Source organism: Pogona vitticeps, chromosome 8 (genome assembly GCF_051106095.1).
Source record: "Pogona vitticeps strain Pit_001003342236 chromosome 8, PviZW2.1, whole genome shotgun sequence".
In the NCBI taxonomy this organism is placed as follows: Eukaryota; Metazoa; Chordata; class Lepidosauria; order Squamata; family Agamidae; genus Pogona; species Pogona vitticeps.
This window is the reverse complement of record NC_135790.1, coordinates 15,158,066-15,170,781: the sequence shown is the minus strand read 5'-3', so window position 1 is coordinate 15,170,781 and position 12,716 is coordinate 15,158,066. Positions and strand designations below refer to the sequence as shown.

The window sequence follows — 12,716 nt, the reverse complement described above, 5'->3', positions numbered from 1 at the left end:
ATCCAGAGTTGTGATCAATGAAGCAAAATAGGAGAAGGCTAGAGCACATATGGAGGCAGAACCCGATGGAAAATAATCAAATAACTGTCAGAATCGCGACTAACCTCTACCAATCTAAGGTGAAGGCTGCTAGTTGATCTTACTTCGCTGTCTGGATAAACAAAGCCTCCAACCAGCACGCAGAACTTTTCTATATAGTCCATGATCTACCCAGACTTGGTCATAGTGACTGGATTCCCACTAGCATCTCACCTGACCAATTTGCAGCCTTTTAAAAATCAAAAGTGGAGGCCATCCACCGGGATCTTACCCCCTATTTTAAAACAGTGGATCGAGCAGAAACATCCAGCGCTCCATCTTGCCTGATGAGACTTTACCACTTTCTGCCTGTGATGTCAGATATGGTGGACAGAGTGCTTGACCGCTGTCACACCACCACCTCCTCCCTTGACCCTTGCCCAGCCTGGCTAATCAAACCAGGCCTATAACATCTTAATGGGCTACGGCAATAATTAATGGGTTTCTCCAGGACAGTGGTCCCCAACCTTGGGCCTCCAGATGTTCTTGAACTGCAACTCCCAGAAGCCTTCACCACCACCTCTGCTGGCCAGGATTTCTGGGAGTTGAAGTCCAAGAACATCTGGAAGCCCAAGGTTGAGGACCACTGCTCCAGGAAACATTCATTAGGCCCATTAGGAAGAAACCGAGCTTGGCAACGGACAATATTGGCAATTATAGGCCCATCGCCAGTCTTTCTTTCCTCAGCAAGGTAGTTGAGAGGGGGATGGCCAATCAGCTGCAGGCTCTTCTGAATGAAACCAATGCCCTGGATCCATTCCAGTCAGGCTTCAGGCCGTGCTGCGGCATGGAAATGGCATTGGTCACTCTGTTTGATGACCTACTGAGGAAGGCCGACAGGGAAAAATGTCTCTGCTGGTTCTCCTCAATATCTCAGCCGCCTTTGATACCGTTGACCACAGTATTCTCCTGGGAAGGCTATCCGGGTTGGGAACTGGTGGCCTGCCTCTTGCCTGGCTCCATTCCATCTTGGAGGACCACCACAGAGAATGCAGATTGGAGAGTTTCTCAGCCCTGTGGAGCCTCAATTGTACAGTTCTACAGGGCTTGATCATCTCTCCAATGCTATTTAACATCTATATGGGCCTGTTCAGCAATGGATGTGAAATGGACTGAGGCTGAATCCGGGCAAGACAGAGGTCCTTTGGGTGGGTGTCCCAGACATCACTGGTCTGGGAAACTCCCTCTCCTTGGGGGGGGGGTGATTCTTACCACCAAGAATGAGGTTTGCAGCTTGGGTGTACATCTGGACCCGGCACTCACCATGGAGACCCAGGTGTCATCAGTGGTCGTTTCCACACATTTCCACCTTTGGCGGATTGCCCAGCTGCATCCTTATCTTGATGTGGAGGCGCTCACCACTTTGGCCCATGTGCTCATAGTCTCAAGATTAGACTACTGCAATGTGCCCTACATGGGGCTGCCTTTGAGACTGACACGGAAACTTCAGATGGTGCAGAATGCCGCGGCCAGACTTCTTACTGGGGTGAAAAGCTGCCATCATATTTTCCCCATTCTGGCCGCCTTGCGTTGGGTGCCCATTCGTTTCCGCGTTGATTTCAAAGTTCTTACGATTACATATAAAGCCCTAATCAGTTTAGGACCTCAATATCTGGCAGAGCACCTTCTCCCACCCAGTTCTTCCAGAGTCAGCCAGGCTGGGCGGCTGAGGGGCCTAACGCTGAGGGCGGTCCGGAAGGAAAGAACGAGGAACCGGGCCTTCTTGGCAATGGCCCCTCGCCTTTGGAACAACTTGCTAGTGGAAATCCACCTGGCTCTCCCTCTGAGTGTTTTACAGGAATAAACTTAAAAACTGACTATTTGGGCAGGCTTTCCCTCCTGCCGTATCTTAATTTCTTATACTTTCGCCACCTTGGATCTATATGTTTTTTCGTTTTATTGTTTTTAAATTTGTAAACCGCCCAGAGTAGACCTTTGGTCTAGATGGGTGAGATAGAAATCCAATGAATGAATGAATGAATGAATGAATGAATGAATGAATGAATGAATGAATGATACCTTCACAACTAGCCTGGGAGGTAGACCAGACTAAGAGTCAGGGACTGGTCCAAGGTCACCCATGGGTTTCATGGCTCATTGGGGACTTGAATCTGGATTTCCTATATTCCACCCTAACACACTAATCACTGCATCACATAAGCAGTCTCTTCATAGATTCCTAAATGAAAATGTTTTGCTCCACCAAATACTACTTATTGGGTGAATGTGCAATTTTGTTTTATATGCCATATTTTGTTTTATATGACATATTATTTTGCTGTTTTTAACTCTTGCATATTTTATCTCTAAGAGTTTTGTTTAAAATAAGAAATAATAAGAGCAATTTTCACCTCTTGAATTCATTTGCAGCTCTTATGTTTTAAAAATATTTTTAAAATACATATTGCAAAACATATGCTGAGACCTTTTTTTTAACACTGAAGATAAATGAGGCCGTTGAAGAGAATGGATGTCTAAGTAAACTGTGGCATGCAGAGATAGATTCTTCTACCTCTTTCTAAAATGTGGGAAAGTGAAACATACAAGTCAGATGCTCGTCACATTACTATACGCTCTGCTAGTAGCAACTTAGACACCAACGATTCAAGAATGTGAATTTTAAGGGGCTGGCTGGTCTTTGAATCTTATTCAAGCACATTTCTTCCAGCTCAGTAACTGATCCGATCTCAATATCTCTTCTGTTTGCATCACACTCTGATGCAGCTTTGCACACCAGTTAATTAGGCAAAAAAGCTCAAATTTATCCCTGGTAACCTGTTTGCTAATGCTTTGCCTCTAGACACAAATTGTCATTTACACAAAACTCACTCTGTGCACAAAAACAGCCATTCATGACCCTTTGGTCTTTTTTCAAGAAAACTAAGGCTGTGTTTGTTCCACTCAGTTCAAAACACAGTTGCCATGGAGATTCAAAAGGAGACGAGCGATTCTCCCAGAATGCATGAAGGGCTGTCACAACATCTCAGACTTTCCATTTTGGTTCCACAAATCGTTCAGTCAGAGTTAGAGGCAAAATCTTCTAGCTAACAAACTCGGATATTTATGAAATAGCTTTGGAAGCTCTGAAGCATTCTAGAACGTGCTCGGGTCTTTTCAGGACAGAAGCTCAATGTTATATAGTAAATAGCTGTGGTCCCAATCCTAATGCTACTGTTTCTCCTGGGAGGAAAAGTGCCGCAGCAATGTCAAAAACTCCCCAAACAGTACGGTGTGGATCACGGGTAATAAAGATGTGGATCTCCAGGTGGTATTCTTAAACTACAACTCCTGTCACCCCTCAGCACCCTAGACCTTGCTGCCTACGGATGATGAAGATGCAATTTGACAACGTAGGGAGGCACACATTTTCCACTGAGCCGCTCCTGGACATGCATTTCATGTAATATGTGGAAAGAGTGGCCTTAAATGAGGAAAAGGGTTGATGCTCTGGATGAATATTATGTTGAGAGACACACGTATATGTATTGTGTGTGTGCATGCTTGTGCATACATAGACATGCACGCCATGAAAAAGAGAGCTAGGGCCCTCATCCTCTTGTACCTGTCAAAGTTGCCTGGAAGAGAAGATATCAGCAGATATTGTTTGCAAGCTATGCCTGCTTAAATTTCCTCTTCAAAGCCTCTATTAGGTGCACAGAAACCCTATTTGGTGTACAGGGCGCCTGTGTAGACCATTTTTCTTTTGAAAAAATTGAGAATACAATTCAAACTCAGGCTTAAGAAAATAAGTGCACCCCTCCTGCTTTACGGTGGATATGAAATTCTGGGACGAGATCCATAGAATGGGTGTTTTAAGTCATCTAATGGTGCTTCTGGAATGAAGAAACAGCAGAGAATGCCAGAACACCTCTTAAAATGGATGGACCCCCCCCCCTTTAGAGGAAAATCTAGCCCTTGGTTACATGGAGAACTGGTTTAACTTAGAAGTCAAAATGCAGTTGGCAGAAGAAAGGCAAACCTAAGGAAATGGTGACACAGCCCTTTGCAAATGCAGAAAAGAACAGGCAACTTCACACCTATTGTGAGTGTACGAGTGTACTCTATTGCTCCTTAGCATCTACCATGGAAGAACTGAGATTAGCTGTTCCAAATGTAGATGTTGCCCAATATTGGGTGAAAGTTATCTGAAATATTTATTGATTGTACTGTGGGGCTCCTGACATAAGAAGAACAGGGAAGACATCAACATGGAAGAAGAAAACGAATTGTACACACAGGATAAGAACTAACATAGAATGCAGGTGAAATATTAAGAAATGTCTCCAGATTATTCATAGAAAGAAGAGGTGTTTTAAAATATTTTGAAACACACGCACGCACGCACGCACGCACGCACGCACGCACACACACACACACACACACACACACACACACACACACACACACAAACTTTAATCTCTATATCCAAACTTTAACAAGCCTTTTTGGGAGTGGGTAGAGTTTTACAAACCTTCCTCTCTACAACACTGTGATCCCCCTCGAAAAAATGTCTGCAATGCGCCTTTTTAAAAAGCCTCCATCAGTATCAAACGAGGCTATTTTACAGCCGGAGGATATCTGCAATGCTTGTCTGACTTTTCCAAGACAGGGAAAGTGGGAGTAGGGTGTGTATGGTTATGCGACTGGAAGCCACCATGGAAGCGACATGTCAAGTAAAAGGGTAGCTCTGTCCACTTTGGGATGTGGAGACACATCCCACTTTAGGGTACGGTTTCACCTATTGTTGGGCATACAGGAGCCCCAATGGTGCAGTGGTTAAACCCTAGTTTAACTCTAGTTAAACCCTAGTCAAAACTCAGCTCATGGTCAGTGTTCAATCCCAGTGGATTCTGACAGCCAGCTCAAGGTTCAACCAACCTTCCAGGCTCTGAAATCAGTAAAATTAGTACCCAGCTCATTGGGGGAGGGGGGGAATGTGTAGCCTGTATAATTAAATTGTAAATTGCCCAGAGAGTGCTTTAAGCACTATGGGGCAGTATATATTGTACATTGCACACTTCCTTTGTTTTGCTTTTAGCTGCCAACAGGTATGCCCAGAAACAATTTGGCTGCTAGTCAGAAAAAGGTCCCCCATATCTGTTTCAGTTAAAATACCAATACAGCAGCCACAGAAATATTTCCTCCATGCAATAATATGCAGCTTAGAAAAGGAGCGGGCAAGAGTGAAGACCGGTTTCCTACGAATGGGATCCACTGGAGGTCAAGCAAATTCTCCAAAATGGAAAAGGCCAGAAAAAAGAAAATCACAAGGAGCTGGAAGCCAAGTCCTAAGTCAGAAAATGAAACTTGACAAAGGCGCAAGGGGGCTGCAACTCATTTAAAAGGTGAATTGCCACTCCTGAACACTTTTTTCACCATTTCACATAAGCCCCATGGCCACAAAAGTGGCCATGGGGCTTACGTGCAGTAGACGACATTTCTACCCTTCTCACCGAAGAGGAGTTATATCACTTTTATCCTTTTGTACACGTTCCATATTTTAAAAAAAAAACAAGAGGTGGCTGTAGTTTTTTACAATTTCAAAACAACAAAATGCTTCCTCTTGGCAGAAGAGAGATTGTTTTCCATTAAAAAGCCAAGTTTAGACAGGCATATTTGGGACACATTAGAAACAGGAGATGAACTGTCATAAGCTTACTTTATTTATCTGTACTTTAAAGTCTACATCCAGCATTTCTCTAGGACACCAAAAGCAGTGAACTGGATTTTTTAAAATGCAAAGTTGTGTAACCCTTAGCAATGAAAAGGAGCCATAGAAACTTTTCAAAACGACAACCAAGCCCAATGGTGTACTTTTGGTATCCCATGCTTATGAAATCAGGACTGTCTTGTCCATGTTTTGCTGCTGCAGCTCTCAGCGGGATCACAGACTGCTCTAGAGGATTTCTTTGCCCTCCAGGGGAGCTTCTGATGGTACACAGAGAGCTTCAGAAAGAGGGCTGAATCGTGGATTCTGGCAGAAACCATGGGATCCAGTAGGAAATACGGGTCTAAATCTGGTCCTTTACTCATCAACTTCAGAGTAAGAATCAAGCAAGGATTTACTCTCTCTAGCAGACATGTATGGATCATTAAAACAATAATATAGACATTTTCTAGGGAATTAGTTATACCTCTGTGGGAAATAGTCCTGCAGAATCATACTGTACAGAACCAAACCCCAGCCCCCATGTGTGTGTGTGTGTGTGTGTGTGTGTGTGTGTGTGCATTTGGTATGAGTTAGCCTTGCTTTGAACTTGTAAATAGTATTGAACTATACTTCCCAAAACAGGAAACAAAAACATAAGCTTGAAAATGTTACTTTTCGGACGACTGTTCTTAAAATCCCCCAGCCAGAATGGCCACGGACTTGCAATCCGAGATCTATTTTTTTTTCCAAACTCTGGACAATTAGTACGTCATTCTCCTCGTTCTCCCCATTGGCCGCAGCCCAGAATGCCCAATTACGAAGAGTTCTGGCAATTGTAGTCCAAATCACCTGCGGAAGGCTAACCTAGCTCTGAAGACAATGGCATCTAAAAGTGGGAAGTAGAAACCAAAGATTGTGGCATGAAAGCACCCTGTCTTCTCAAGGAAAAGGACTAAACCTTTATTATCTTCCGGCACCACAGCCCTGCTCCAAGTCTGCTTTTAAAATAATTTTAAAGAACTGGGAGAGCACAGCTTTCTTAGAAGTTTTTCCACTTTGGTCCTAAGACAGCCATGGCTGACCTTCATCTTGTGTTTCTAGTGTGCCCCCAAAACTGCAGGACTAGAAACTTACTGTTTGTAAGCATTTGTAAGTCTTCCACTGAAGGAGGCATTCCTTTCTTCTCATACGGAATAACTGTATTCAAATACTGGAAAGGAATGACATGAAATTATTTATTTCTGTTCTTTCTCAGAGGAGTAGAAACCTGAAGGCATCAACACTGTGGCCTTTTCATTCCTCCAGGAAAAGGCTGAGAACCATTCACATATCCACATAGGGAGGCCTTTCCCCCTCCCCTTTTTTCTTCTTTAACATTCTGAACTTAAACTGCTGTTGTCAGCAAATGCAGCATTCAGCATCTAGGAAAGCTACTTGTGCCATAGTGCTGGCAGTAAACCATTTCCCCAACCTTTCCCGAATGCTAGACAATTGGGAGCTCACAGTTCAAAACAGTTGCTAACGGTTTCAGACTGCCAACAATTTAAAAGTACATCTCTAACAGACAACAGGAAGTGACTGAAAAATAATAGTTCAGCAGTTTAGGTAGTTGGGAGTTCAATTCCCCCACTGTGTCTCCTTGGCAGGGGATGGTCTTGATGATCCACAGGGCCCCTTTCAGCTCTGCAGCTCTAAGATTATCTTTGGAATCATAAAAAACAGGAAGAATTAAGCATATTTTTGTTGTTGTTGTGGGTTTTTTGGGCTCTTTGGCCGTGTTCTGAAGGTTGTTCTTCCTAACGTTTTGCCAGTCTCTGTGGCTGGCATCACAGAGACTGGTGAAACGTTAGGAAGAACAACCTTCAGAACACAGCCAAAGAGACCGAAAAACCCACAACAACAGTAGATTCCGGCCGTGAAAGCCTTCATGAATACTTTTCCCCCCCTTACATGGCATTTTATTGGTGATCTTGCTGGATAACACACACACAAATTGTATGAAATGCTGGAATTTAAACATGCCATTCTTCTCCCCTCCTTACCCACACTGGGTTCCATTTCTTTGTCATAACACGGACAACATTGCACAACCATTCAATGAACCTTTTAGGTTCTTAGCATGTACATAGATCCAGCTGCATGCCTCAGTTTTCACTAGAAACTCTTAGTTAGGGGTTACACTCTTCCCCCAATATATTTTTTTACTTGTGCAAACCTTCACTCAGTTGAAGCTCCCTCTTTATGGTGGTGTCATGTGTGGCGACATAAGGCCATTCCCAGTCTGATACTTCAAGGAGGAGAAAAAGGCAATTTGCGCATAAGTGAACCCTAGAAGATCCTACACTGACCTGCTTGTCTGTTGCTGAGTTCCCAAATGTCTGCCGGATACCAGTCTGCAGGATATTTGAGATTCCTTCCATACTGAACCGCTACACAAAAGCAAAACAGAACGTGTTAGGGCTTGCCTTCTGCTGCAGGTTGGTCTGCTTAAGAATGAATAAGAATGAATAAGAATCCAATCCTGTAAATTGTGGAGTGCAGATGAGTGACATCTGGCGTTCCCATTCAGTTTCTAGAAGTGCAAGCTAGCATTGCCAGTGCTAATAGATAATGGGAACTATAGTCCAAAACCTTCCTCATACTGCAAATGCGCCTTTTAGGTTCTTAGCATGTACATAGATCCAGCATGTACACAATCCCACAATCCTATACTTTTACTCAGAAGTAAATCCCCCCCCCCCAATTTCAGTGAAGCTTACTCTCAGGTCTATGGGTATGGTCTGTAGCCTTAAACGTTTAGGAGAGATACTTAAGAAATCCATCCCTTAACCAATACATGGAATATCCATTGTCATTCTTTTAGAAATCTTTATTTTGAGATTTCTATTTAAATTAAAATCTTCTTGGGGACAATATCTGGCCTTTTTAAAAAAAGTCAGGTCTTTTGCTAAGCCCAGCTTTCTCTAACCACCTGCCAGCTAGGTCCCAGCTTGCTCGAGATTTCTAGACAATCCAGCGTATTCATTCTTTCATGCCATTTTGTCTTGGCATAAGAACGGTGGGTGTCAGAGTTACTTTTTAAATGTGGATGTTGTTTTATTTATTGCTTGCAGATGAGAATGCAAGAAATAAATCTTGCTTTTAACACAGATGAGTTTTTTTATATATATATACAGATATCTCTTTACACTGTGGCTTCTGTAAAAAGATGTTAATCCGCTGACATGGCAACTACCCATTATTTTGAATAGCATTGGATCATATGTGCATACTGTTTTGTTTTTAATCTAGCCTTTGCCAAACAAGCTCATTGCAAACTTCCTGCAATAGAGTTTCCAGATGATGTCAATGCTGGAAGGAAGGAAGGAAGGAAGGAAGGAAGGAAGGAAGGAAGGAAGGAAGGAAGGAAGGAAGGAAGGAAGGAAGGAAGGAAGGAAGGAAGGAAGGAAGGAAGGAAGGAAGGAAGGAAGGAAGGAAGGAAGGAAGGAAGGAAGGAAGGAAGGAAGAAACGATGGATGGAAGAAGGAAGGAAGGAAGGAAGGAAGGAAGGAAGGAAGGAAGGAAGGAAGGAAGGAAGGAAGGAAGGAAGGAAGGAAGGAAGGAAGGAAGGAAATGCTTCTCAATCAAGCCCATTCTGTCCTCTTCCCCCCCCCCTTTGAGAGCCTACCTTGAGTGGCATTTGAGTTGCCCGTTCTATTCGGCTGCTCTGCAGACTCAGCCCTTTCTCTTTCCTTCTCCTCTTCATCAGCTCCCTGTGCTCCTTTTGCTTGTTCTGGACTTCAATCAACACAGTAATGAAGGAGTTCTTCACCTCCTTCTCAAATTCCAGTTCATCCCGACGAGCCAGCTGATGCACCAGTTCCTCTGAGTATTCCCGGATAGCACCTTGTACTCGACCCAGGAGCTCCGAAAGCTCGGAGATGGCCATGTGCCCCAAGCCTTTGTAGAACAAAACAAGTGGCAAGCATGTATATGATGGTGTCCCCTTGGACCATATTAATAAAAAGAGACTGCATTGACGGATGGAGAGAGGGCTGGCCCAAGACGCTTTCTCAGCCCCCTCCCCTCCTCTGTGTCAAGGGGCAAATATCCAAACACATCCCATTTTGAAGCAGAAGAAATAAATCCTACAAACCCATTCCCCTACCCTTGGGAATGAAAAAAAAAAATCAGAAATAGGAAACTAAAGAATTAAGAATTTGCTTCCCTTTTATGAAACAACAGGTTTGCTGTTCATAGCAATGAACTCACCCTATCTAATGCGAGGGGCCAGCCCTGAACAGTGTCAGTCAATGCAAAGCAATTTGGACCTTCACAAACCACTATCTAGATGCTACAAAAATACAGTAAGATCCTGTTATCCATGGGATCAATATCTGCTGATTCACTTATCCATGGTCTGAAAATATTTAAAAAATATTAAAAGAAAATATATCTCTCTCTATAACAATGATGATACTAGAACTGGTCACTAGGGAGAGCCAGAGGTCATGTTATGTATAGCATTCACGAGAGAAATAGGTTTCCACAATGTCATTAACAGAACTGGCCACTAGATAAAGCCAGAGAATATGCTATGTTTAGTGTTTCCTATTAAAATAGTGTTCTCCGTTTTTCACCATCCACAGGGGGAGCTTGGAACTAATTCACCATGAATACAGGGATCCTACTGTACTACATACTGCATTATTATTGTTAGTAGAGATGGAGGTATTCTTATTCATATTATGCAGCTAGAACTAACAAGGGTCCAGCCCCACTCGCTTGTCCGTCGGCAGCAGCGGCCCCCCTCTTCCTTCCCATCACTCTGGAGCGCCACTCAGCTAGCCACTCAGCAGCCTTGCAGGGAGACTTGTTCTCCCTCTGCCAGGAGTGGCTAGCTGACTGGGAAGAGCATGGCACTCAGGAACAACTGGAAGGATGAGCAGGGCTGGCGGACGTGTGAGTGGATGGTCCGGCCCCAGGGGCTGGTCCCTCATTAACTCCAGCTGCAGTTTATTTATTGTTTGAAGTATAGTAAAATCAGTTGATTAAATATGCACACATTTGCAGATGAGAGGCAGAAAAACAAGTATTATTCCTAGCAAAAATATCTGGAGGAGCCTGCACCTGGATGCAGAGTGACATCAACCGAGGGGCCAACCGGTCTGGGAGAAGACACATCCTCCCAGCAGCCTGGTGCCAAGCCATTAAAGATTTAAAGGGGAAAAGCAAAGCCTTTGAATTTCAGCCAGGAACATACTGGAAGCCACTATTGACAAAACCTTCTTCCCAGTTGGGTGGGAATTATTAATGAGAGACAAGCTGATGTTCGCTTCATCTACAAACAGTTGGGGTTTTCCTTTCAGTTTGTTTCTGGGAAGAATTCATCTAAAATTGCATATTTCTTCAGATTAAGGTGAAAGGTGCTTGAGATTTTAAAAGTTTTGAGCATTGACTCTTAAAATCCCTTCTCTCCCTTACAGCAGAAGCTCTGCCTTTGGTTTTGGGGTTTTCCCCCCACTCTGTTCTTCACCCGACCATCCGATCTCTGGCTTTATGTTTTTTGTTTTAAATGAAAGACTATTAACTCACCCCAGGCTCTTGGGATGGCGCAGCCTGCAAATGAATCCATCAATGTTAAGGAAAAGCAACATCAAAACATATGAGGGCAGACTAAAATCTCTCATTATCTCTGTACCATTCTGTGACGGGACTGCCACAAGAATGCTGCACAATATTGGAGAGAACAGAGTAACAAAGCAACATCTTATTGAACGGCCTACCATCAGTAGGGAAGCATTGGGGTCTCCCAATGTTGTTGGAATCCAACCCCCTCACCATTGGCTATGCTTGCTGGACCTGTTGAGAATGACGCTCCCAGAGCAGTGGTATAGCAGAACCAGGGCTCGAAGGGTTGACACCTTGGGATGCTTTGAGTAGCAAGGGTTATTACATCAGCCTCCATTCCCCTCTGATTTCCTGATGCCCCTTGTGTTTGGCTGTGACCCTTTCAATAAGTGGTAGAGAAACTGATTTTTCAGGAACATGATGTGGTTGCAAAAAAAATCCTGTTGTGGGTGGGTTGGACATAAATTCAGAGCCACTATGAGTACAAAGTACTCGTTCCCACATGTGTGGCCTCTCCTTATTGAGGCGGCTATGGGGAATGTTATGTTTGACCCTTGGAGTTCCAAATTTACCTCTGTCCTGGAACACCTAGAGGGCCAAATTTGTCCACTCAAGCATAAATTACTGAACATTTTCACTCTAGGTTGAGAAATGGAGAGAAATAAAAAGATACTGAGTAGACTCAAAGGGCGAAGATTTTCCCAGACTGCACCACTTTATGCTGTTGTGGGGGAGCTGCATATTTGAATAAACACACGTTGCAACAGTATTATCACTACACTCCTTCAAATCATTGGCTTTCTGGGCAAGAAGATCAGAACTGTAACTGCCCAACCAGTACCCAGGCCATTGTCACCCTGTTGGTTAAGTTCTGTTCATGTGAGATTAGCACACCTAGGGAGAGGACAGAGGAATAAGGAGGAATGTCCAGGTGCATGGAGTAGCCATATTGGTTTGGAAGTAAGTCTACACTCGCTTTTGTGTTTCCTTACGCTGAAGAGAAGTAACTGCAGGTAGTAAGTGCATCTTGGGTGAGCAAGTTCATTTCCTCCTAGCAGAAAGAAAATGTGCTCCTAAATTTCAGTGCTTTGAAATTAAAGCCCCAGTCACTCATTGTTCTGAAAAAGATGGATGGAGAGTTTGGAATATTTGATTCCCAACCTCCAGTGTGAAACCATACATTCCAGGAATTTTTTAAAAATATATAGTGCCCCAAATCTTGTTACTTAGCAGAGTAAATCACACTAGAGTAGTCTCATTAAATCCATGGAGACTTGAGACAACTTATGTTGAATTCAAATAGGTCTACTCTAACTACTATTTATTTTAACTCTCTAAATCCACATTGATCTAATGTGATTTGCTACACTGAATAAAG

At 43.4% G+C, this 12,716-nt stretch overlaps 1 protein-coding gene across 12 annotated transcripts in view; it reads right to left on the bottom strand.

The window, feature by feature from the left end:
* FEZ1 (fasciculation and elongation protein zeta 1) overlaps nt 1-12,716 on the bottom strand; it is a 63,316-nt gene that overhangs the window by 3,263 nt on the left and 47,337 nt on the right. For 6 of the 12 annotated variants that reach the window (XM_078379781.1, XM_020812121.3, XM_020812123.3 and 3 more), the window contains 4 exons: nt 11,303-11,326; nt 9,396-9,667; nt 8,077-8,157; nt 6,863-6,938 (listed from right to left, as the gene is read on the bottom strand). In XM_078379781.1, the coding sequence (XP_078235907.1) occupies nt 6,863-6,938; nt 8,077-8,157; nt 9,396-9,667; nt 11,303-11,326 (453 nt within the window). The remainder of the gene's footprint in view (nt 1-6,862; nt 6,939-8,076; nt 8,158-9,395; nt 9,668-11,302; nt 11,327-12,716) is intronic. The other 6 variants (XM_078379786.1, XM_020812122.3, XM_078379783.1 and 3 more) reach the window with 1 other exon arrangement.